The following is a 25799-nucleotide window of genomic DNA, read 5'->3' as shown; positions in this document are numbered from 1 at the left end:
AGAGATAAATTATCAATGAATGCTAAAATATTGCTACCTTAAACTCTCCTGTATATTTTAATTCCAGAATGTGCAGAAATATGAGGAAGATATTAACAAGTTGAAAATTGCCAAGAAAAACTATGTGTGAAAAGATACAGCAGTAGTAATTCCCTTCAGTACATCTGCAAGAGCCCATGGATTGCAGAGGATAAAAACAGGATTGGGGCACATTTTATGTCAGAATCTCACTTTATCTTCCAAAAAATTATTACTGTCCCGGGTCTGTGTTCCATTCTTAAAATGTATTTGGCTTGGGGGCATTTTTGTCATGTGTTTGCTATTTTGCATTTTTATCCATCTTCATTAAGAATGAAACTTTTAGAGAGCCCTATACAGACGATAGTGAGCAGGTGCTGATGTTCTGGAGAAAGCAGTGACCGCAGTTAAAGCCATCACCGCATTTGCACGAGCCTCTGCCTCTAAGGGAGGGGATTTTATGCCTTTTAAACCTCCTACATGACTTTTGACTCTACAGCTGACATAATTTCTCATCTTGATTATAGGAAAGAAATTTTTTTAGAAACAGAAATGGCAGCCTGATCACAAGCAATCAACAAGAGGAGCACAAAGTAAAGTTTCAACATTAGAAAAGAATGAAGGAAACCCACAGCCCCTTTCCAGCCATCTAAGCTTCCCCAAATGCTCAGAGAGGCACAGCTGTCTGCTATTCCCTGCAGAGACCTGCTTTCCTGCTGCAAACTCTGAGATGCAGCCAGCCTGGCTGTTCCCCACCTCTTCCAAGGGAATGGGAACAACTCAGGGTCTTGCCTTACCTCTCCCAATTTGTCATTTAGAGGGACTCCTGGTGGGGCTTTCAAGGTCTGTGTGCAAATTAAGGGGAATCCTGACCACAGATTGGTGCATTCCCAACCCCTGCTTGATGGAGTGTATTAGGGATAAGCTCTGAGGAATGTGATTTCTGCATACATCATCTGCCCTTACCTGGCTGTAGCTGGAGCCTAGGGAGCGGAGTTCCAGCAGCGCTACAGGGAATTCTTGGCTTCTCACATGATGTGGGACAGCTTGAATAAACTAAGGACAGTAATTGGGGTGCCTCTCTCTGCTTTGTTAGCCAGCTTCTGACTTTCCTCCAAGTTGCAGGTGTAAAGGAACAGGGGCACAGCCACCCAGCGAGAAGTGTTTTGGATGCACAATTGCGGAGCTGAGGCATGAAAGAGCTGATGGACCAGGCAAGGCATCTAAAATGAAAATCCCTGTTTTATTCAGCATCTGCTAGTCTGTAAAACCTGTGGGATTCAAAAAGGCAGAGAGGATCATTGCTCGAGGCTTGGGAGTGCAGGGGGAATGAGGAAAGGCAACTTGGAAAAGCGTATTAAAAATAAGCATTCATTCATTGCAAAACTTATTTCTTGCTTTTCTTTTAATTTATCTGCCTCTCGGTGTTTAGACAGAAGTCATGTGAGCTTCTGAGCTGCAGGGACAGAGACAGCGGAGAACGTGTGCATCAGTGCAGAGTGCTGCTGGAGCCCTGGCAGAGGGAGAGGGAGGCAGAGGGAGCCTGAGAGGGAAAAGGCGAAGTGGTGGGAGCTGGAACAGCAGCAGCGGCTGCTACCACGTTGCAGCTCATGCCCTGGAATCGGCTCAGCTGCCAGCACACCTTTCCGAAGGCGCAGGTGCCTCAGATGCAAAAGTCTTAGAAGGTCGGTGGTACTTCCAGGAGCCAAGCGGAGCTGCTTTATTTTTTTTTTTCTTTTCCTGGAAGAACATCTGTTTGACGACTCCGCTCCTTTTCCTGTACTGCAAGAGGTATTTCGTGTCATTAATGTGTCTCTTCTTTGAAAGCAGGTATGGGATCGGGAAAAAAATAACTCAGGGCAGGATGTCAAAGCAAATGTGCAGAGAGGTGGTGGGTTTCTCTTTCCCCCCTTTTATAGCAGAGCTTAGGCAGTAAGGAGCCCCTGTCATTAGGATACAGTTTGACTTAAAATATGGAGGATGGGAGAGACAGGGTTAAAGTGTGGGGGTGGATCTGAGCTGTTTCCCATCTGATTTGTTTCTCTGTGCAATCTCTGAAAGTGGAGGAAAACTTTCCTTGTGCACCTGGAGGAGCAGCACTTACCCATCACATAGCGAGGTGTAAAACCTGTGATTATTTAATATGAATGTCGTTTGCTTAAATCTCTGCTTAGCAAATTACAGTTCCCATTGCAGCAGAGCTCCCCTTAACACGTACAAATTTCAGAGGTCTTAATGTCTGGTGGCTGTGATAGCACTTCTGTTTCTTTCCCTCTCTTGCCTCTTTCCAGCATACTCGCCTCCTGCTGTCTGCACTCTCCTCCCCGTCTCCCTCCTGCCCGTGGGGGCTGTACCCCTATGGATGCCCCTGTACAGATTTTCCGGGAGAAGCTGGACTCTACCTGCTCCCCGGGGCCCTGTCGTCCCCCCAGCACCAGCAGCAGCTGGCTCCTGGGCTGGGCGGACTACGACGGCAATGCCACCGGGGCCTTCGGGGACGCCCAGCACAACCACACCAGCATCTCCCCTGCCATCCCCATCATCATCACTGCTGTCTACTCGGTGGTCTTCGTTGTCGGCTTGGTGGGAAACTCTCTGGTCATGTTTGTCATCATAAGGTAAGGGGCTTTGGACTACCTGTTGGAAGAGGTGCAAACAGCCATCCCTAAATTTGACAGGGGTCAGGAGGGGGTAGTTTATGGAAGCTCTCTGGGTGTGCATATATGAGGAGCTGGAAAAAGCAACTGGAATGACCCAAAGCTTTTCAGTCACAGTGGTTTGCCTGGATGTGCAGTTAGAGACAGAAGGCAGAAGCTGGTTAAAAGTGAGAAATCCTGTAGCCTGCGGGAAAGGCGCTTTGTGCCCCGGAGCTGCGTTCAGCGGGTGCCCTCTAGGGATGAGAGGCTGCTCGCATGCCGGGGAAAGCTCAAGTGGAAGAAAGAAACTTCTGCAAGGCAGATTTTTTCCCCATGAGGAGTCCCGGAGGGATGACTTATGCGTCTAGTCATGTGGACACTGATACATTGCTGCCTTGTCACCTAGTGGCTCGTTTAAGAAGGTGGGGAAAAAAAAAAAAGAAATGATAAAAATATGTGGAAATGCTTAATGTAGAGCACGGGATGCTGTTTCTCTGTCTAGTGGTGTTTAACTCCAGTTCTTGGTGTTGGCTTGAAAAAAGCAAAGCAGACACTGAGAGAGGTCCACTTGTCCTAATGTTTTTCAGGCAACAGGAGAAAGCTGTGTATCTGTGTTAGTTTTTCACTATTGGTGAAATGCACCAATACTTACACTTGTACTTACACTTGTGTATTGGTGAGCATTTTAGCTTGCACTATGATTTCTCTCTCTTTTTGTCCTTTCCTTTTGCAAGTTATAAAAATATCTGGACAGTACAGATCGGCAGGGCCATAATGAGCAACTGAGGGGACTGAAATCATGCAACTTTTTGGACTCCTGCTTCACAGTCCATTTGAATCCTGCAAAAAATTCTGAAAAAATATAATTGTGGAGTATTCATTGCTCAGATTAAATCAGCTTCTACATAGAAAGAAAAAGGGAGGTATTGGAAGGGATCTTGTTAGTATAGTGTGCATGGTACGGGTCAAGCAATTGCAGAATGGTGAAATAACTGGCAGACTTGATACTGGGGGAAGTTAACTAGAGGCGGTGAAGTTGTTGATGAGGTACTTTACGAAAGATGAATTATAACCAGGACAATACTCTTGAAAAATGGAAATAAATCCCCTTTAATAGTCAGTGCAAGAAATAAAGATGCCTGTGATCAATGTGGAGAAACTGGTTTGTCGCAGCTTTGTGATGCTGTAATTTTTATAGCCCTCCATGCCCATTCAGAGTAGAGATTTCATTTCTCTTTGTATTTATCTTGCAAGAAGAGAGACTCCATACTTGACACATACACAGCTGCAAAGGCAGAGATTTTCTAAGCCATCGGTCGCTAACAATGATAGTTGATTAACTGTCCTGGGCAGTGGAAATAAATTCAAACTTAGCCAGAGCCCTAAAAGTTAGCATATATGGATTATACCAGTGCATATGTATTTCCTTTTTTCTCTCCTTCTGTTGCCCTCCTAAGATTATTTTTGTGAGGGTCTAGCCAGCTATGGAACGCTCTCCTACCAGTTCCTACATTAGCCTTTTGCTTCAATTTCCTCTTGGTCCATCTCTTGATTACATGATCAAAAAAATAAGTATGACAAAACACCTTTTTTTTTTCCTTCCTTTTCTCAGTATCCCCCTCGCCTATGTTTTCTCTGTGGCAAATGCTTTAAACACTGCTAGAATCATTAGCTGAAGTGCATGTATACACACACCTACAGTTTCAAACATTTCTTATGGTTTTGAAACATTCCAAATGTTCATGCAAGAGGTGTATTTTTTTCATTTTTGTCCTAACCTCTCATCTCCCTCTCTCTTTCCCTCACATCCATTCTCTGCATGACTGCATCTCAAGATGGGTTTTTCATGACCCATTGAAAAATGTAGCCTGCAGTGTGTGGAAAGCCAAGGTCTGTGTGAAGTTTGGGAAAGAAGGTGGCAAGGGAGAGGGGGATCGTGTCCTCCAGCCACCCCACGTTGCCTCTCGTCCAGCTGCCACAACTCTAAAGCAAGATGGGGACAGACTGTGGTTCTTCTTTACCCTCCAGCTGAGCACAGGGTTTGTGTGAGGCCCCTCATTGCTGTTTCTTATCTCTCTGAATCCCAGATCTGTTCTCCTCCTCCTAAACCCCTCTAGACTAGTGGGCAATGCAGGCCCGGCTCCTCCTCCCTTTGCTCTTTTAAACAACACCTGATATTGTTAGAATAGTTCAGTTGGAAGGGACCTACAATGATCATCTAGTCCAACTGGCTGACCACTTCAGGGCTGACACTGGGTCATCTTTTGGGTGACACACACAAGACCTCTTTTGTTCTGAGACTTTCAGTGAAACTGCTGAAATGTCAATGCTGTGGTAGATTCAGGAGACTCCAAATAGTCTTGAGATGCCTCAGAAACAGGCTCAAATTCAGCCATAAGCTGTAGCGTAGGCAGGCTTCAGCCTACTCCTTGCTTTAATATGCCAACAGGGGAAGTTTTGCTACTTCTGCACATGGGCTGCTGAAGAAGCTCACGGAGACCAGCATCTCAGCAGCCTGCGTGCAAAGTGCTGGGTGTCTGAAATCTCCTTCAGGTGTGGTGGGGTGTTTCTGCTGAGAGGCAAAACCCCCTCAGATTCCCTCAGAGGGAAAAATAACAGGAGAATGGCACTTTGATCACATGTACAAGCTCCTGAAAGAAAAGTAGCTAAGTTTGATACAGCTCCTGTAAATAGATTTTGTGTTGAAGGCTGAGTGGGAATGGTACTTTAGTACGGTGGTGGCAGCATGGCCTGTTAAACCATATCTCAGGAGACCTGGATTCTTCTCTTCATTTTACTGCCAGGCTCAACACTTTGTCCTGGTCAGGCCAGCAGCCGGGCGGGTGGGCTGACAGTGCCCCGCTCACGCCGAGCTGTGGCACACGGGATGTAATACTCTCTTGTGGCTGCTGCTTTTCCTGGGGAGGGAGTAAGAGAGAAAGAGGGCATCACGTTGCCTCTTGCACTGGTGGGAAATACAGATACTACGTGGGAAGTGCAGTCCTCCCCCGACAGAGGAGGACAGGAGGCATGAAATGGTTTTGTAGAAACCAGGTGAAGTTATCTGACCTCACCCGAGTAAAGTTATACAGCTATGTGTGTCTTGGCATGATCAGAATCTATCTCAAACCCAAACCTTTTCTTTTGAGATTAGTTTTACCTCTGAGGTCTTAGAAGATATTTCTGGAGGTGAAATAGTTGGCTGAATTTGACAAATAAAATTACTTGTCCTTGGAAGTCTTTTTCCTCTCTTCCTTCTCCCTCCTGACTTTATTTCTCTAAAATTTAGTGCTGGCTTTAAAGAAAATGATGCTTTCTTGTGACAGCTAGAGGGGAAGAAAAGTCTCCCGACTAAAATTACAATTTTAACTATGGATTTCCCCTTATCAAAACCATAAACATACTCCGGTAAAAACCCTGGGAGGTGCTGTCTCTTACCCACTCCAGATTCACTTTTTCTATGTATGTGCCTTATTCTCACTGTTCCTGAAGTCATTTACTGAAAGCACCTGCTATCATCAGGATCCTAAATAGCCAATCCTCTATTTCTTTTAAAATTGTCTTTCAAGCTTCCAATGAACTGAGTAATTTTCTACATTCAAAAACAGTTTTAACAAGAGGCTGTGTCACAAATATGTAGATTGATTCCTAAGGGAAAAGAGAAAGCTTGTATTCCTCTGCTTAGTGTAATGTTGAAGAAAATATATAACTAGTAATACAGTTTTGTTCTTATAGTCATCAAACCGAGTGGCATCTTATGTAACAGGAAGAGTTTGTTAAGAAATGTCCTATAAAATTGAGTCCTTTCCAGATTGTTTTTAAATCTTCTCCATCATTCATTCCAAACAAGAATGAAAATATAAAAAAAAAGTAGACAAAAATGAAATTGATTCAATGTATTGGTTTAAATCAATAACAGATTTTGATAACATCAGAAGATTACTTGTTAATTTGCTTTAAATTATTGTTCTAATTGTATTAAATTATATTTGGAAAGAATATTGTTCTGAAATGAAAAATGAAGCTCTAGAAGAGTCAACCTAACTGAATTACCTGTTCCCTACTATTTGCAGTTGGTATGATTTCATTCTTTTTTATGAAATCAAGGGTTTGGCTGCTAAAAGTAAAGGCCGAGCTGCACTATACTTTGTGAAGTTTATGGCTTTTTACCTTTTTTTACCTGATCAGACATTTGTCACCTTACTATTATCAGTACAGAGGTATCAAATGGATAGATAGTAATTCATCACAGGACCTCAAAGAGCATCTGGCCTTGCCTCACTGATGGAGGTAATTTTTGTCATTTTTGGTCATTTTTGTTCATTACCAACAGCTTTTACAGATGTCACAAAGACCAGGGTAACAGGAAATACAGAAGAGGACAGGTCTATAAAATGGTATTGCTAGTTTGACAAGCACAGCACTTTTAAACAAAATTTGAATGTTTCTAATACTTTTAATACCCTGCTAGACAATGACTAGGTGATACCTGGGATTTATAAGCTGACAAGAAACTCAACATCAGTTTCCAATATGATGCTGTGATAAGAAGAGCTGAGAAAGCCAAGAGAGCAGAGGAAAGGCTTGGAAGGAATATTTACTAGAGACAGTATTAGAGAGAAGCTATAGCTTATAGTGAGTAATCTGTTTGGCTTCTGAAAAGTAATTTGGTGTCTATCCAGACACTTCTGCTGGGCTAGCAGCCAGGTAGTCATTTACTTCAGAGAAAGGCATAACTGGAATCAGTATCTGGAAGCAAGACAAATTACAGGGAGCCCTTTTGAACTGGCAGAAAGTGAAAACTTACAAGAACTTTCCAGTTTGGCTGCTGGCAAGGCAGAAAGCTTGAGATAGCTTGCCTGTCCTCAGCCAGGAGAGTGGTGGGGAAGCTCATGCTCCTGGAGAAAGCATGGGGAGGGTGCACAGCGGGGAGATGATGTTGGGGAGGGCAGGCTGTCTAAGCCCTTCTGGTGAAGAGGACAGAGTGAGGGAAGAGTGGGGACCCTTCATTTCATTTTATCTGAGAGAGGATTTTGAATTTGCTGAAAGGGTGTTGTGGCAGGAAATTCTTAACTTGGTGATTTGGATGGCCCAAGATGCACTAAGAGCAAGGGAGGATAATCTTTCTGGCTTAACTACTCTCACTGTCTATTCAAACGGTGATTAGTTTGTCCCTTAAGTTAAATTATCTGAAACAGTTGAGTTCCCAAGGAGAGCTTTGATTTCAGTTACATATTGCTTTCTAAAGGAAAAACATCCAGAAAAACTTTGATAAACTCTACTTCTAGGAAGTTTACTTCATGTCTCTGTTTTGGTCCTCCCATCTGTAAAAATCAGGTAATTCTTGCAAAGTGTGGACTCCGTGTTCTTCTCCTCAAGGAAGACTTTGTACTTTGTTTATTGTTATTCTCTTTTGTGGAGTTTGAGGCATAAGGAAATGGCAGTGTGAATGTCATTCTGTCTATAGACAGGCATGAGTGCACAAACTGAATTAGCTGTGGGGAAGGGGTGTGTACAGATGGAATGAGTACACGGAAAGAAGAGTGTCTGACCATACTGGTATTCTGCAAAATGTAAAAAGGATATTAATAAAGAATATGTAAAGGTGTGCAGCATTTCCATACTCCTATTGGGAAGTTTGCATGCTAGCTTGTGTATCATTTTTGAAATATTTATTTCTCCTGAAGCCAGAGGGCTCAGCTCTCATTAGATTCACCTTCTAATCCCTAGGGAAGTGAAAATTAATTCTAGGCAGTTCGCTATTTTCAGTTTTGGACATTATTTACAATGAAACCTCTATCTTCTCTGCCTGAGTATGAGCGCCTAACACAATTTTCTTCAGTGCATGAGTTTCCACTAATACATGGCAAGAAAGTGTAAAGAACCTTTCTGTTTTCTCCATTCCTCATACCAATCCACCTATGCAACACACAGTGCTCTCTGCCTGACCGTTCCTCTGCTGCAAAATTCAGTACCATACAGCAGTGCATTGTGAGTCAATATCTAGGGTTCCCAAACTTAGCTACACTGCACCTGGAAGACAGAGGATTTTATATTTGCTGACTGCAGATATAGCTAAAACCATTTCCCACTGCATTGTAGGTAGCCTAGCCACTGTGGCTACTGTGGGTGACTGGGAGAGGCCTCCTTGAGTAGTGACAGGAGAGAACCTGCATGGTAGGATTAGTTCGGACAAGCTATTCAACGTTCATTTAGTGTTCACACTCAGAAAAGTTTTTTTACCATGATGCTGGCTGACGGACAGTATCAGGACTTACCACTAGACATGTCTTTCACAATGAATGGTTTGTTAAAGTGTGCAGGAGAAGAAGAATATTTTCACCATGGAAGCTACCAGCTGTGCTGTTCAGTGTACTGTGTCTTAAAGTTTCCCGCATTTCACTTGAATCATGTCCTTTGGGAATGTGTGTGTTTAGTTGTCCTGTGCTGTGGGCTTCTCTGAGGCAGGTGAGGAAAACAGACGAATGGGTAGAGTCCAAAGAAATCCTCCCAGCTGCCTCCTAAGAGGGACTGATGACTTTTCCCTGAGCTGGCTCACTACTGATATATGTGTTTGTTGCCTTACCTCATAATCCTATACTTGTTAGAGAGTGAGGTCCCCTGTCTCCCATTCAACTTTATTACAGGAGTGCTGACCAGAGATTCAGGTCTCCACACATCCAAGTGTGTAGTTGTCCTATAAAACAGTCCCAGCAGTGGCAGTTATTATTCATCCCTATGGCAAAGTGGAGACCAGGTGCCTTGTTTTGAGAACAAGAGTGATACTCACACCCCAAGATCCCTGCGTGAGATGAGAGATTCCTGAATTCTTTCCTTATTTCTCTCCTGAAGAAACATCTAGAGGAGGCAAACATTCAATAACATTTGGCTGCTTCCAACCAACTTCTGCATACATACCTACCTATGGAGATCAGAGCCTCTCCAAAGAATAAGAAGGAAAGTAAGACCCTGAAAAACCTTTTGCTGGAGCAGCTATCCCTGTCCTCTTGAGCAATGAAATTTGTTCTCTTTGCCAGGCAATCTCTGTCCTAATCAATTCTCTCTCCCACAAACACATAGGAAACACTTTGCTCTGCTACGGGAGCTCATGTCCTTCATGAAAAAAAAATCCTTCCAAGAGATAAGAACAATGGGAAAGGTGGATGTTACCAGAGACAGATACTCAGCACTCCCAGGGCAATGTACCTGTGGCAAGTAAGAAGGATTAAAATGGGCTGTGTAACACCCTGGGAACTCCCTGTAGCATGACTGGTCACTGGAAAACATCTGCAGCAGCATAAAGTCTCTCAAGAGACAGAGTCAGCTGCTTGACAAGTTCTAGATTCATCTTACTTACCAATAGAGGTCAAAAAATCAGATACACAGTCTAAGATAATTGTCTAGGCTCTCTAATAATAATATTAGACATACTGGTATTTGGATAAAGTACCGATTTCGTAAAATTCTGCATCCTCACTATTTCAGTTTAAGCCACAATAAATCACAGCACCTTGACATTTCTCTGAGTTGTCCTACCAAAATCATGGAAGCAAAAATTTTGCAATATTGCTGTTTCTAACATTAAGCATATTTCTTCAAAGAGAGGCTCTTAAGCTCACACAAAAATATTAAAAGTCCTTATTATAGAAGGAGGAAAAATAGTTCATTTTTTTTAAGTAGGGTGAATTATTCTTTATTTTGACCAGGATGTATGTAGACTTGAACTTCTCTAATTCAGAAGCTGGTTCTTTAGCTCAGGAAGGAAAACTTCCACATCTAATCTAAATCTGCAAGGTCTTGTTCAGGGTCAGTTTATGGCTAGTTCAGAGAAGTAATGGTAGTGGCAAATTGTAAGGATTTTAATGATACCTTCTGACATTCAGGTAGATTATGCTCCCTGAGGGGAGAATAAAAGACAAGATCATGCTTTTCTTCTTTAAGCTGCTTAAAAATAGGTACCTACAGGTGCTTATTAATAAAGAGAATTCCACTTCAGGATACTATTTTGTAGGCAATGTACAATTTTTTGCAGGCTCCTAACAATTTTGATGTTAAAGACAGGCAACCTTTAAATGTGTGCAGTAACAATGTTTGCCTTTGTTTAAGGTCCCGTCTACTGCTAAATTCTGGCTGTCATTCAAAATGTGATAATAACATATAACCCAATATGAACATGGAAACTGCAGTACATTGATTTTTACATTCTTTAAATGAGCTTAATCTTAGTTTCTTATTGGCATAAGCCTTTTATATTGAAGATCTAAAAGATAGCTGAGCCATCCTTTTGACGTGGTATGTGTTTGGAATAGATCCTCCTGGGTTGTTTTTTTATATATTTTTATTTCCACCCCCTGTTCTGATGCATTATGATATTGAGTGTGCCCTGAATATTATTGCCTTAAGATTTAAAGCTTTCCTGACTAAGCTTTTCAGCTGCTTGATCTCCATGTACTTCATTCAGAGGAACCTAGTGGAACAGAGCCTGCATCCTGCTGATAGGTGTTTTTGCAGTTTGCTTTTAGATGTGCTTTAGCTTTCATTTTCATTCACTGACTCAGGTATCTGCCAAAAATATGTTTGTTATACCTCATTGTATTTCATGCTTTTGTACTTTCACTCTGCTACTAGAGAATGTTGTAGTATATATGTTAGTCTTGCTCCCCTCCCCATCCCTCATTTCATACTGCAGGGAACATTTCAGCCTATTACAGTTACATGAAAAAAAATTGACCAGAGCCTCCTTCTCAGCTTTTATTAACTTTACTAATGTTACGGTGTACTTTAGAATCACACTCCTCTCCTCTGCTTGAGATAATAACTTTAAGGGGCTCTACTAGCAGATTTAGTAATGCATTTTGATTTTTTTCTGAAAGCATACCAACTCCTTAATAGCATGCTTCCTTCTTCTTTTACCACAATTTCATTGATAAGCTTAGGCTGGAGGTGTGATTTCTTCCTATTTACTGTCTTAAAAAAATGTGCAAATTAAATTCTACTCCAGAAGGAAAAGTACAGTAATGATGAGTCAACTGAGAAATGGGGGAAATTTTCTAAGGGTCAGCCTAAAGTCAGTCTCAAAGAACTTCCCACTTTTGGAGCGGACTTAGCCTAAACTGTGATAATTTTGAGAATTTTACTTTTGACGCGTAAGCAGACATCATTTAAAACTTGCTCCTTAAAAACTCTCATCATATATCCATCAAAAAAATACATCCAAACCAAACCTTTATTGTTCATTTTGACTATTTTTCTGCAGAGTTTCCATATATCTTCCATTTATTTGAATTCTACAGAGGCTTGAGACCTGCTTATAGCTTGAGAAGCAGTCTTGAGATCCACCAAACAGCTTAAGTCATCAGGTTTTTCTGCCTCTTGAAATTAGATTCTAGCACCTGATTTAAGAGAGGGACCTTTCATTTTCATGTAGGATTAGAAAAGTTGTCACCTTGTTATGAAATCCCAGTATTTAACAAACCATTTTCTAGACACGGGGCTTCCCATGAGCAGTTTATACAACAATGGTTTACAAATATTTTAATGGTCTTTGAAAGTTATATCTCAAAGACACTAAGAAAATGTTTGTCATTAATTACCACTATGCCATCTGTGCTGTAGTTATGTCCAGGTTTCCCTTATCTGTTCTGCTAGACTAATTAAAGCAGATAGCAGTATTTTTTCCTTAAATGAAATTCAGGTATTTGATCAATAGTTTTAATTTTGCAAAGGAAGACAAGATTCCCTTACTCGATCACTGTTTTGACCTTATTCAAGTGCAGATTTGGGTGAATGGAGGGTATGGTGGGAAAACCTGAAACCATGTGAAATATTGCCTCCTATATTTTGGTACAATAGAATGAGTTGTAGAAAAGCAGTTAAATCCCTCATCTCGTGTTCGAGTTAAGACTCTATCAGGGTCCACTTCAAAGTGTCTGACAGCAACAGCAGTCACTCCATTACTTTAACTGGCCTTTTGATTAAGCCTGCAAGCACATATCTTCAGAAGCATGTAGGCATTTAATAATTTTTAGGTGTTTAATTAAAAACATTGAAAGGAGTTTGGATGATTGAGTCAAGATTCTCAAAGCCATTTCTGAATTTTATGAACTTCTAAATGAATGTATGATTTAATCTATATTGCCTAACAACTTTAAAGGCCAACATCTCATTTACACAGAGGCCAGTGCTTTTAGGTGAAAGTAATCAAGCAAGCTCTTTACATTACTAGTGTGAGATCAATGAGTTTTAAGGTTGCATCAGTAAAACATACTTGGACTTAGCATTGCTGAGGTGAACCAGTGCACCCTTCATCCCTGAGTTAGGTATGCAGGATCCCTCTGCAGTGCCTGGGAGAACTGGTTGCCTAAATGTAATAAAGTATTTACTGGAGCAATATTTATTGGCCTCCCGCCTTCCTGTTCAAAGTCTGGCAGAGAAGGAGTCAGGTGCCTATTCTAGCTCAGAGTGAGTCATTCAAGGAGTCATCTGTGGTCTGGGGTAGATTTGGGTGAGGCCAACTAGTCATGGGACTGCCAGGCTGGTGAGCTGTAGGGAAGCACTAGATGCACACCAGGTAAGGTTATCAAAGCTGGGATTGTTACGTGTGTATATGCGCCTGAAATGAGCCAAATCTTTCACAGAGCTTTATGGGAGGAATGGCACACTGTGGATTTTTCTTTTCCCCATTATATTGTCACTCCCGATATACAGCTTTGATTTGGTTACACTGAAAGTTGTCTAAATGCTGATGCTGGGATGACTCTGTATTTCTTACTACCTGTGAATGACAAGACATACTTCCTGTTGGACCAATAGTGGTGAGAAAAAGCAATTTTCTTATATGTGCATGTGTTGCATAGTCCAAAAAATCAAAATTGCTCACTTTACATGTATAACATAAGCAGTACATACACAGAGAACATGCTTTATGTTGCAGCTTCAAAAATTTGAATTTTGAAGTGACCTAAAAAACTAGTTCTATTTTACAGAGGGTCTTTCCTATTCTGCCACTGGAAGGCTGCGGGAGAAGGGAAAGGTGTAGTGGGAAAATATGGTATATATGGTCACAGTCTCACACACAGAAAAGTATTGAATTAAAGTTGCAAGGAACAGGAAATGCCAGATGATATAAAAACTTTCAGATGTTTGAATTTTCAAAGCTAATAAAATCCTCTCAGTTATTTTTCACTACTTTTCTGATTTTCTTTAAGGAAAAAAATCAGACTAATTCTTTTATATGTGAAACAAACTTTCCCTATCCAAACCCTTGGGGAAGTTTTTAAAGATCTACAGAAGTAATGATTCAGGAGAACTATTAGTTACTTCACCTCTGCTTATCACAGGCCATTGCATTTCATTTAACTCTTCCTGTATTGAGCCTAGTAACTTGTATTTGAGTAAAGCACACCCTTTGCAAAGCAGCAGACATTGATTTGGAGACATCAAAAGATGGAAAAATTACTCCTTTCTTGCGTAATTTGTTCCCAATAATAATCACCTTAGCTGTTAGGAAAGATCTGTCATTGTTTCTAAGCTGAGTTTGTCTGGCTTTGGCTTTTACGTATTTGTCCTTGTTATGCTTTTCTTTGTAGTCTGAAAGAGCTCTTCAGTACCTGCTATTTTCTCCCTGTGGAGGTCTTCAGACACTGTAATCAAGTCACCTCTTGGTGTTCTTTTTGATAAACTAAATGTGTTGAGCTCTTTAAGTTACTCACAGTAAGAATTTTCTCCAGTCCTTTCACTCATTTTTGTGGCGTTTTTAATGCATCCTTTCCAACTTTTCTTAGTCTTTTTTTTGCAATGTGAACAAGACAACAATTCCAAATATCATCGGTGATGTCTGTAGAAGTAAAATCACCTTTTGACTACTCTTTTTCAGACATTTAGTGGAAATGAGCCCATTTTAGCTCAGATTTGCAATCTGAGTGTTTAGTGAGTTTTTGTTCAGTCTTACAGCTGAGATGCACTCGGAGCTGCTTTTTTTTTACCAGAAGGAAAGTTCCTAATCTGTTAATGTGTCTTATATTTGTTTCTTCTAGCTATATACTCTCATATTTCTGTTTGAACAGTGCCTTACGGGCTATAATGTGACCTGCTGGGAGGGTCTGTTAAGGAGATTGATCTGGGGGGGGCAGAAGCCCAGCTTTCACTGGCAGGTGCCTCCTTGCTCTGCCTTTCATCTTGGAGAAGCCCAAAACCAGGGCAGAGGGAGTCTGGACCATGGGGGTCACACCAGCAGTGTAGAGCTTTTGTTGCTGCTTCCTTTTGGCTGTCTTTTCTCAGAGATTTCTAATGCTCCGCTGGCTATGGCTTTGTTCAAGATGTGAGCCTGGGTATGGTATCTGAGTGAGAAGGGTTTACTTTCTTTTCCCTTGCAGTTCTCTGTTCTATGCTTTGAACCAGCGTTTGGTTTCATTTTCTCAGTAAGTCATAATTAGAGTGTTTTAGAAAAAACGATGCTATTTTTAACATTTCCTGTTGGTCGTGAAATGACATTTTTGCCCATATTTTAATTAATAGCTAATTTACGTATTGGGCACATTTTGTCAACACTGCTTAAATTTTTTTAATGTTATTTTTTATTTTACACATCAAAGCTTTAAAGGCAAAAAGACACTTTGCCCTACATGTTTATTAGCTGAACTGATTGAATCATATTTCCACTGTAAATTATTAATGACATATAACAAAATCTAGCTAGATGTGTTTCTATGTGTGTTATATGTGCACACTTTAGTTTGGGCACACATTCAAAATATGGGGCTGAAACAGTTTTGAGAAAGAAAATCTGTTATTGAATCTGATAATATATTAACACCAATGACCAAAAGTAACTAGTTGGGGGGAAGCATTTCAGAAAGGAGAGTTAGGTATACCCCTATGTTGACAGGCTCTCCTTCCTCCTTTGTGTCCACAGCAGGGCTGGAAGCAGTCCTCCACACCCCGGGCACAGGCTGCTCCCCCAGATAGTCATCGGGGCAGAACAAAGCAGGGTGCCATCTCAAAAAACCAGATCCTATTCTGTGTAGGCTGAGGTTCTTACCAGCTGGAGAAAAACAAGTGCTTCATTTTGATGAAATTAAAGGATGCAGAAAAAATAATGCTATGATCATTTCTTCCCATTGTGGTATCCTACTTAAACAATAGTCATCTTTTACATTAGCAGTCACAAAATAGAGGACTGGGAAAAACTGATGATAAGAAAGGAGGAGAAATTGGAAATAAAGGAGCAAAGAAGGGAAATGACTAAAACTGGTGTAAGCTGGTGTCATTGTAGTGAATTCAAGGAAGAGCAACTATCATATAAGAGGCAATCTGGCCTGGCAGACATAACAGTTATCATGGATTCTTACCTGAGAATGGGATAACCGTTCCTTCCACAAAACAAACCCAAAAAGCTCACAATCACTGACAGTTAGCTATAAGAAAAGGAAACATAAAACATTTTGATCAGTTGCAAATGTAACAGTGATATTTTCTTGTAGAAGTATTTGAGAAGATAGAATTGAAACAGACATGTTTCATTAGGTTAAATGTATTCATATACCTGTTTTTGCCTGTGGTGAATAGTTCTAACTGCTAGTGCAAGTGCTGAGAGACTGAGTCAAATGTGTTTACTTTTATCTCAAGGGTCTTGCATTTGTGTGCACTTCTGTCATAAATCAGAAATGACAGGAAAAAACCCAACTATGGCAAAGCCTGACTGATAAACTGTTTCATATCTGAATTTGCATAATCATATTTTGAAATGCTAAAGCCTTACTTTTTTTGTTCTTCAGGTACACAAAGATGAAGACAGCAACAAACATCTACATTTTCAATCTGGCTATGGCAGATGCGCTAGTTACCACAACCATGCCTTTCCAAAGCACTGAGTACCTGATGAACTCTTGGCCCTTTGGTGATGTGCTGTGTAAAATAGTTATTTCCATTGACTATTATAACATGTTTACCAGCATATTCACACTGACCATGATGAGCGTTGATCGATACATTGCTGTGTGTCACCCTGTGAAGGCTCTGGACTTCCGTACACCTCTCAAGGCAAAGATAATCAACATCTGTATCTGGCTACTGTCCTCATCTGTTGGTATATCTGCGATAGTTCTTGGAGGTACCAAAGTCAGGGAAGGTGAGTGTGAGCATTTAAAATTGAGTCTCTTTGTTTCTCAAATGACATAAAACATAACTTGGAATATTGACTAAACCAGACTGATTCCTTTTTCAGTAATCTGTGCATGCTCAGCATGTTCATCCATGTTCCTTGGTTCAAAAATTACATCTAAATTTCTGACATTTTGAAATATATTGTGGAACATTACAGTATGACATATTAATCATTTAAGCTCAGATACCTTTGCCAACTAAAAGAACAAAATGCACTTTGAAGCATTGGCCATGTTAGAATGAGGCCATCAAAAACTAGTAGCAGACACCAGCAGAAAATAATCAGGAATTTGCTCACAATAGACAGACCAAAGATCAATTTAGGATGAAACTTGAAATGTGGGCTTAAGGTGCTTTTTTGTAGCTGTTGTGAGAGTAATTCTGCTGAATTTCCAAAAGCAGAAACTAGGTTGCTTGCCATTAGTATTAATATTAAAACTATCATTAGTATTAAGACTTGGGAGCTTATTATCAGCAGCCATTTCACAGAACTTGAAGGTATAGTGAAGAAAAGAAAAAGTCAGTAGCTGGAGAAAGAAACTGAATCTAAATTCTATGAAAATGACAGTATCTCAAATTCTTGTTTAGAAGGGATGGGGATGTACATGGAGACTTGGAAAGGCTGAAAATAAGGATGAGCAGAGTAACTGGGAATGCAGACCATGGCAGGGAAGCAACTATAAGAACATGAAGTTGATGAGATCTGTATGGAGACCACCTGTAGGCTCTGCTTGAAATTCATAATCCGTGAAGGACTGCAGATTTAGCCCTTATGACTTGTGATGCATTACCAAAACTGCCCTGCTATGGAGTTATTCTTATTTTGAAATCCTCCTTGAGAAGGAAAGGGGAGAAGCATTCTCACACACATATACTTCAGACCCACAAGCATGACTGTGGTGCAAGAGCACCTCAGTGTCTTCAAAAGGCTGGAGGCCTCTAATGATACCCTTGTGTTGGGGCCGTCTGTTATGGATGGCTCGATAAAATACAAGACATGCATGTTTATTTGGTGGTAGTCTTGTCTGAGATGTAAACAGTCTTTGGAAGAATGATTACTAAGTTCCTGAATTAACAACCTTTTCTCTTAGAAAGGCTTCACTCCTCCCAAGAGAAATGGTAAACTTTACATAAGGACACTGTTTTATCTGGCAGAGACAATAAACACTGTGTATTAAACTGTTTGGCATAGATCAAAGCAAACAAAACATTTCAGTAACAGGTGCTCAAGGGCTGATTGATTTGGCTGAAGTTGTATAGATTTTGTTCTTACTGTTGGTGTTCTGGTGGGTGGGTGACAGGAGAGTCCTCTGGAAACTCTTCTTTCAGCCCTTTGGGAGATCGAGTGACCTGGTCTGCAGTGCTGTAACTCTTCTCCCCAGTAAAGTTTTGACAGGCCCTATAAAACAATGTCTAGCTCAGGAAACATACACTTCCAGGCATCTTCATTTGGGAAGAGTGATTGTTTCACTATGTATGAGATCTTGAAGGCCATGGGACATTGCCTCAGTGAGGTGTTTTGTTGGAGCATGCTTAACTAGCAGAATATTACTTTCATTCCCTGTAAGCATCACATTTAGATCAAGCGGCTGCTCTGAGGCCAGCAATGATTAAATGCCTTTTCCGCCCCACGTGGCAGGCAGCCTTTTTTTTTTCTCCTGGAGCAGAGGCTAGTAATACATGGCTCAGCTGAGCCAAATGAAGTTGGAAATTATTGGCAAATGCCTGTCAGCCCCTACTGTTCAGCCCTGCTTGTCTGATCTAAGGTGTCTCTTGAGCATTTACTGCCAATTATCTTGTCTCGTGTGTTCATGAATTGTGCTGATAAATGCTGAAGGGGAAAAGCAAGGATCCTCTCTTTGCCTGACAGCTGGAGCTCAGGACTGAAACTTTGTGTTATATTGGTCAAAATAGTTGTTGTTTATATGCTACAGGGCCTCTGTTGGATTCAGATTTAAACAACAACTGAACATCAAATGGGAAGTGATCATATTTAAAGTTCCCACCCCATGCTCAGTTAGTCCCTTTTGTTCTCACACTACAGAATTGTTCCCAGTGGTGTCCTTCTGGATACATGTTCCCTGCAGAATAAATTTTACATCTGTGTAAATATTCCCTCTCTGGCCTTAGTGGAGTCTTTCCTGCTGAAGAATTTTTCACTAAAAAAAATAAAATAATAAATTAGAGGTACTATCAGTATTCCCAGTAATAGCATGAAGACTCCATTTGAGTAAACAGGAGTATGGATGCCTGAAGGTGACATAATGTATCTAACAGAAATATATTTCCTATGTCAAGATTAAGATTTATCTCAAATGGTAGCTTATCAAACACATTTTAAAATTTATTTACATTAAAATACCATCTAGAATGCAGTATTTTTCCTTAAATATATCAATATATTTGGAATATTTGGCTTTCAGAGTGGAAAAGGTTAGTGGGAAATCTTAAGTACTTGGTTTGTGGCGCTGTGCTTAGTTCTGCATCTTTTCAGGCAACAAGAATAAAATATAAATTGGATTTTATTTTCTTCCAGAGTTTCTGAAATTTATTATGATATTGTGCATTATGACAAGGATCTTTGTTGATTGTTTGCCAGCTGTAAACTGGAAAAATGTAAATGGGTTTGATACAATTCATAGCATTATCTATATATCAAGGGAAACACATGAATATTAATGAATTTCGAATAAGATTTTCCATAGAAAGTAAACTGTAATGAGATGTAAGACAATCATTAAATTTGTATTTGATAATTTGGAATTCTAAAATACCACTGCCAACTACAAATTATATTAATCTGTAGCAAGCATGACCTAATTATTTTGATAAATATATGAAATTATGTCAGCAGATCTGAAGGAGGCAGTTTCCTCTGGGACGGAGTTTCAGTGAGTAGCTGGATGTGGTCCGGAGCAATCATCCCTGATCACACCCCACTTCTCTGCAGAACTGCACATCTGGATGCAGCTTTACTAGTCTAGGTATTATAGCTGCATCCTGATTTTATTGCTGCTGTTAGGCCATGATCTACTACAAATAACAGTAATAATCAATGTGAAAACTGCTTTGAAGGTGGTTGTTGACATTTCTAGAACAAAATTAAATAAAAGCAACTACACTTATGGAAACCTAGATGACAAAGGATTTAGAAAAGTTGACTGAGTGTCAAGACCCTAAGTCATACTTGTGCTCCTAGCTTAGCATCCTCCATCAGGCTTGAAAGATAGGTCTTTTCACTTTTCAGCTTTCAGAATCACCCATTAGTTGTTATGTTGTTTAAAATAAAACCTCAAAATATTTAGCTTTGATTTCGACTTTTTTATTTGAATGTTTTAGTATTCAATATCACCCAGTAACAGCTTTCTGATATTTAACCGCGGAAATGTCTGTATGATGCCATAATGATAACTTCCCCCCTAGCTGTTTTTCAAAACAAATTCTCTGCAATATCATCTTGATTTGTGAAGCATTTCAATAGCAGGGAAATATGGCTTGATGGAATTTTTCTGACTAGTTCTGCTAGAGACAGATATGAAAAAGTGATGTGCAAGAGTATATTGAATCATTCCACTCTTAGATCTGATTCAATAAAAGTCAATACATAATAACTTGTAAACGAATGACAAATTCAGTAGTGAAAATGAAAAAAATCCAAGCATAATGCAGTGCTCAAGAGGATAAAATCTAAGCTACAATTCAGAGTGAAAAATCCCTGTGTTACCTTGACTTGTCTTCAGTAGAGTTTAACTGCTGATAGTAGTTGTAAATTTATCCTTTCTCTTGCCTTGCCATTTATCTTGCTTCTTGGTTTTCCATATGGTTTATATGCTGGAAGGCTCCAGTGAGGTCAGCAAATGAAACCTCAAATATTTAATTCCTTAGCAGCCTCCTGTCACATGGAGTATTTCTGTGACATAAAATCAAGTGACAGCCTGTGACTCTGAATCCTGGCATGGGCAATCAGAAAGGGAGTGGGCTGGTGTCAGTGGCCCAGATCCTGCAGTCTCTGCACAGGCTGAATTTTCAATGACATGATCTGCAAAAAAAGCAGCTTCCATTTGACTCTGCGCACATAAATATTTTATTTGCTTCTATTAATCTGAAAAGAAGCTGTTGCCAGGAAATAAGTTTTTTCTGAATGCAAGCACTTACGTGTATTCCATTTGCACTGAAGAAGGCATGTGGGAAAAGATTATTACGCAATTATCATATATTGGCAAAATCTTCCTACGATCAAAACCTCATTCGGCTCCCACCATTCATGATACCAAAAATCTGTCTCTGCCCACAGACAAAAACCTATGTAGTTTGATAATAATGATGAGATTTTACTCTATTGAACAGGGTACTCATTCTGGCTTTAAATCTCAGTGAGATTCAAATGGAAACATCTTTACAAATTTTTGGTTTTGTGCTCTGCATTTTTAGATCCTCCCATGGGAAACAAATTTTATACAATGATGTTATGCATTTTAAAAAGCCCCTATCTCTTTAAGTAGTTTCTAGAGACAGCTACATAAACCCAGTTTCAATGGTAATTGAAAGCCTTCCTTGGAGTGATTTAATGATAACTGCATTTGTTAGTATCACATTACATAATAATCACTTTTCCTAGCTTATGTTATGATAATTACATTGTTTAGAATATCTAATAAAGCAATTTCCTTCTTGCTTCTTTCATTCCTAGATACTGCTAGCACTGAATGCTCCTTGCAGTTTCCAGACAGAGACTACGTGTGGTGGGACATCTTCATGAAAATCTGTGTCTTTGTCTTTGCATTTGTTATTCCAGTTCTCATTATAATTGTTTGCTACACTCTGATGATCCTGCGCCTTAAAAGCGTACGGCTTCTCTCAGGGTCTCGAGAAAAAGATCGAAACCTGCGCCGCATCACCAGGTTGGTTCTTGTGGTTGTGGCAGTTTTTGTTATCTGTTGGACTCCTATTCACATCTTTGTGCTGGTTGAAGCGTTAGGGGATGTGTCCCACAGTACTGCTGCTATATCCAGCTATTACTTCTGTATTGCTTTGGGTTACACCAACAGCAGCCTCAATCCAATCCTTTATGCTTTTTTGGATGAAAACTTCAAGAGATGTTTCAAGGACTTCTGCTTCCCCTTTAAGATGAGGATGGACAGGCAGAGCACCAGCAGAGTCAGAAACACCATGCAAGACCCAGCTTATATTGGGGAAGCAGATGGGACAAACAAACCTGTATGACTAGTCGTGGAAATGTCGTCTTACTGTCCTCAAGGGAGAGAAGAGTCCAATGACCTAGGACTAACGCAGATTACCACTGCGGTTTGAACTAGACTTACCTACACAGATGTTTCTGGAATATTTCAGAAATTTTAGTAGTTCAAACTAAAGCAAGTTTATTATCAACAAACAAGAACCTCCTGAAAATAAGCTCAAATGGAAAGGACCTGGCTGACGGTCAGGTTTTGGCACCATGTCTGCTGTACTCCAGCAGCTACTAATACGCACTTTTGGGGAGCCAGGAGATAGCATTGTACCAGCTGATTCTGGATAAGGAACGTTCTGGGTTTTCTCTTTACAATATGTAAGGTTATATTAAGCAACATTTGGTCGTAACACTGAGTTATGCCAGAAACTTCTGCCCCAGCAGTGACTGCTTCTGAATGATGTAGTTTGACAACTTGATTTGTCATACTTTTACAGTGAAGAATGTTGTTTAGGTTTCTGCAGAATAATGCCAGAGCTATAATCAATATTGTCCTCAACTAATATATCTGTAACATTTGTCTGTACTGTGGAAAACCAATTTAAGCATGATCTGCCTACACACCAAAGTGATTTTATTGTGTCTATGTATGGTAAAGCATTTTGGCATTTAAAAATATTGGGATTTAAGGAGAATTGTTAGTATATTTTTAGCACGTGTTTAATCACCTATATGTAATGTTTTCTAAGTGTAATTTTCCAAGATGATTGTATATTTATTGATTGTGAATAATGTAATACGCATTTCCAGAGTGTGTTTTGAACAAAAGGCTAGAAAACTTCAAATACTTCACTCGTTAGAAAACTGATGAAAAACAGTGCCACATTCATTACATGGGGGGAGATAATTGCATTCCATTTTCAGTAAAGGGGACAAATGGACATACTTAAAAATAGTGCTGTACTTGTTTTCCTGGACAATTTGTAAGCAGACTAAAATAAATATTTGATGAATTAGAAACTAATGCATTAGCACCTGGACTAACTGGATTGATACAAAGGAAATTAAGATTAAGTATACTGGATGCTTTAATGGCACTTGATTGGAAAATTTCCCATTTTATTGATGATGATACATTTTCTTTGATACAGTCCTATGAATTCAGTAAATTTCTCTGTTTTCCTGTGAAGATGGAGATGCTGAGGCACAGCTACACAGGTTACCGGCTTGTGAAGGTAAGTTTATGGTAAAACTGAGCCTAACTTTCAGTCTGTAGTCTTTTGTCTTCCTAATTGTTACATATTACTGCCCCCACTTCTGCTATTGCTGAAGTTTGGAGGAATGCTCTCATTATCTTCACTGGGAACAGATCTGGTCACCAGACATCTTCCTGGTAACTTTGTTCTTTATACAAAATCGTGAATAAGGTGGGTGCCTTCATAGCATGGCAAAATTTTTTCAGAAACACAGTCTGGTTTGGTCCTACTGGACCAAAAATCCTTTATGCACACCAGTATAAATGAGATTTGCTCTTGTAGCTGGCAGTACAGTTCCTCTGGAAGTGCTGTAGAGATTCAGCCCTCTGCATAAGTTCCACATCCTTTATTGTTAATACAGTCACGTATGTCAAATATTTTTGATATCAGGTTGATAAATGCAGTGCTCCTACATTCATCTTGCAGCACCAAACCAATCCTGAACAGTCAGAGGTGTTCACAGCCTTTCAGGGGCTCTGCTATGTGCAGCAGAGCTGTGAGATTCAGGCCATGGAGTCTGGTACTTGAGAACTAGTTGCTCTAATGCAATTATCTTTGTTAATAAAAATATTCAAGATAATCACTTCTGCACAAGTCTAGCACTTTTTGGTTGTTTCTACATGATGCGTGAATAGCTGACCTCAGGATACTTGATTTACCTGGGGAAATGAATGATGCTCACACAACTGATTGAGTAAGTCGAACTTCCTACTCTGTCCCTCTTTCTTTTTTTTACATGCATACACCTTTCTAAATAAATTTCTGACCTTTAAATGGTCACAAAAAGAGAATGTTTAAGGTAAAAATTGACAATCCAAGGTATTTATCAAGTTAGGAGCAAGTGAACTGTGAAAGAACTAGGCTCTAATGAATTATTTTCATTCCAAATAACCTGTGTTCTTGTTAACTATTTACCATTTGCATATGTATATCTGTGTTTCAATAGAGTTATTACTCTATACATTATCTGCAGTGCTCCGCATTGTAATGAAAAATCAATGTTCTAATTTTGTACAAAGGAGCTTTATAATCATCAATTTTTTTTTTTTTGTGATTAAGTTTTTAGTAAGGAGACCACCTTCCCTACCATAGTGGGACAAAAATATGAGATAATAACAATTTTTCTGTGGTATGGAAATATTAGGCTTGAAAAGTGATACAAGAATGTGTTCTAAAGATTTATTTCTTTCATGGAACATTAACAGTCAAATTAGTCTGGATGCAGCAGAAAGAAGTCTTGGACGTTTTGTTATCAAATTAGGCAGCTTACCACACTTCATTGAACAACAAAGGAAAGTTGGCCAAGATTTTTTTTATAGCTGAGAAAGTATATTAAAAAATAATATGATGGTTTTGCTCACAGAATCTGCTTCCAGATAATTAAATTCCCGTTGTTTGTTCAGCAGTTCCCAGGCTGGAATGACTAACAGGCAAAACCAATTATTCTCACAGGAACACGCATGGTGACTTTGGAAACCTGTATGTAAACCTTGTAAAGCACCTCACTTTCTGTGTCACTCCAGACAAACGACTTGCCTTCGCTCTTGTGTAGCCACCTATCTCTGGGAGGCAGCGAGAGGTGGTGGAAGGGGTGAGAGCTGCCCGGCCCAGCCGTCGCAGTGCTGGGTAGGGGAAGGGGCAGCAGGGACAGGCTGTGCTGTCCCTTGGGTCCTGGAGGAAGGCAACATGGGGCAGATACGTGCAGGCAGCCTGGAATTGGCCGTACTTGCTGCAGCCAGTCTCACATCTCTTCTTTTCGGGAGGTTCCAAAAATTTGGTATTGCAAAACTATGGTACACGGTCATTTGACCTGCTTGTGGGGTTAATTGCCAGTCAACTAGTGTGGATATTAGGGTGTCACCTTCGGTGTTCCCTGCTGCTTTTCCTTTAGAAATCTATGGAAAACATACCAGGGGGTCTGGTTCAGTACTTTTGTCTCTGCTTTGGAGAGCAGAGCAAAAGAGCAGTACCAGGGAGCTACTGAAGTTTGCAGATCAAGTACCTTCTCTGCAATCTCAGTTTTTGCAATGTAGAGGCACCAGATTAACTAGAGAGCAGAGGGCTGTTTTAGTCTCACCTCTCTCTCCCTTGTAAGTTTAACTATCCTTAACATTTAAATACTCCACAACTGACACTAGACAACACCTATAGTTAATTTTGTGTACTTTCTAATGCAGATTGAAAAAGAACAATTAGGTGTAAAAAAACCCCTAGAAACTTTATTCAAATATCTCTGTTCCTGGGAATTTAACTCAGTCTACACATGTTTGTGTATTAGAATTGCACCACAAGGAATAATAGTGGTTTCATTTTTCTTTTTTTTTTTTTAAGTTGGGGAAAAAATCCGGTGAAATCTGTGTGTCAAATGTCCTTTGCTTTCCTTAATGCTAAATATCTTCTACACTTTGAAAGTGTCTTTTTTCAAGTAAGAAAACTGTTGCCTAGGTTTGACATTACCCTCTAAAACCCAAGGTGGCCCCAAGGTGTTCCTTTTGCCTTCAGCTACAGTTCTGTAGTGTGTTGCTTCTTATTGTCCAA

The 25799-nt window shown here is 40.0% G+C and overlaps 1 protein-coding gene across 1 annotated transcript; it reads left to right on the top strand.

Moving 5' to 3' along the window:
- Positions 1 to 1555: 1555 nt before the first annotated feature.
- On the top strand, positions 1556 to 23102 carry OPRK1 (opioid receptor kappa 1). Its single transcript, XM_052788595.1, has 4 exons — positions 1556 to 1809; positions 2310 to 2636; positions 16430 to 16782; positions 21508 to 23102. The coding sequence occupies exons 2-4, from the start codon at positions 2377 to 2379 to the stop codon at positions 22038 to 22040; spliced, it is 1146 nt and encodes a 381-aa protein (XP_052644555.1). The 5' UTR covers positions 1556 to 1809; positions 2310 to 2376; the 3' UTR covers positions 22041 to 23102.
- The last annotated feature ends 2697 nt before the right edge of the window (positions 23103 to 25799 follow it).

The sequence above is a fragment of the Harpia harpyja genome, chromosome 5 (assembly GCF_026419915.1).
Source record: "Harpia harpyja isolate bHarHar1 chromosome 5, bHarHar1 primary haplotype, whole genome shotgun sequence".
In the NCBI taxonomy this organism is placed as follows: domain Eukaryota; kingdom Metazoa; phylum Chordata; class Aves; order Accipitriformes; family Accipitridae; genus Harpia; species Harpia harpyja.
The sequence above is the reverse complement of the archived record's forward strand: the minus strand, read 5'-3'. Positions and strand labels throughout refer to the sequence as shown.

Coding starts and splice junctions, on each gene's coding strand:
- OPRK1 (XM_052788595.1), top strand. CDS start 2,377: ATGGATGCCCCTGTACAGATTTTCCGGGAGAAGCTGGACTCTACCTGC. Junction 2,637..16,429: donor GTCATGTTTGTCATCATAAG/GTAAGGGGCTTT, acceptor TTTGTTCTTCAG/GTACACAAAGATGAAGACAG. Junction 16,783..21,507: donor AGGTACCAAAGTCAGGGAAG/GTGAGTGTGAGC, acceptor TTTCATTCCTAG/ATACTGCTAGCACTGAATGC.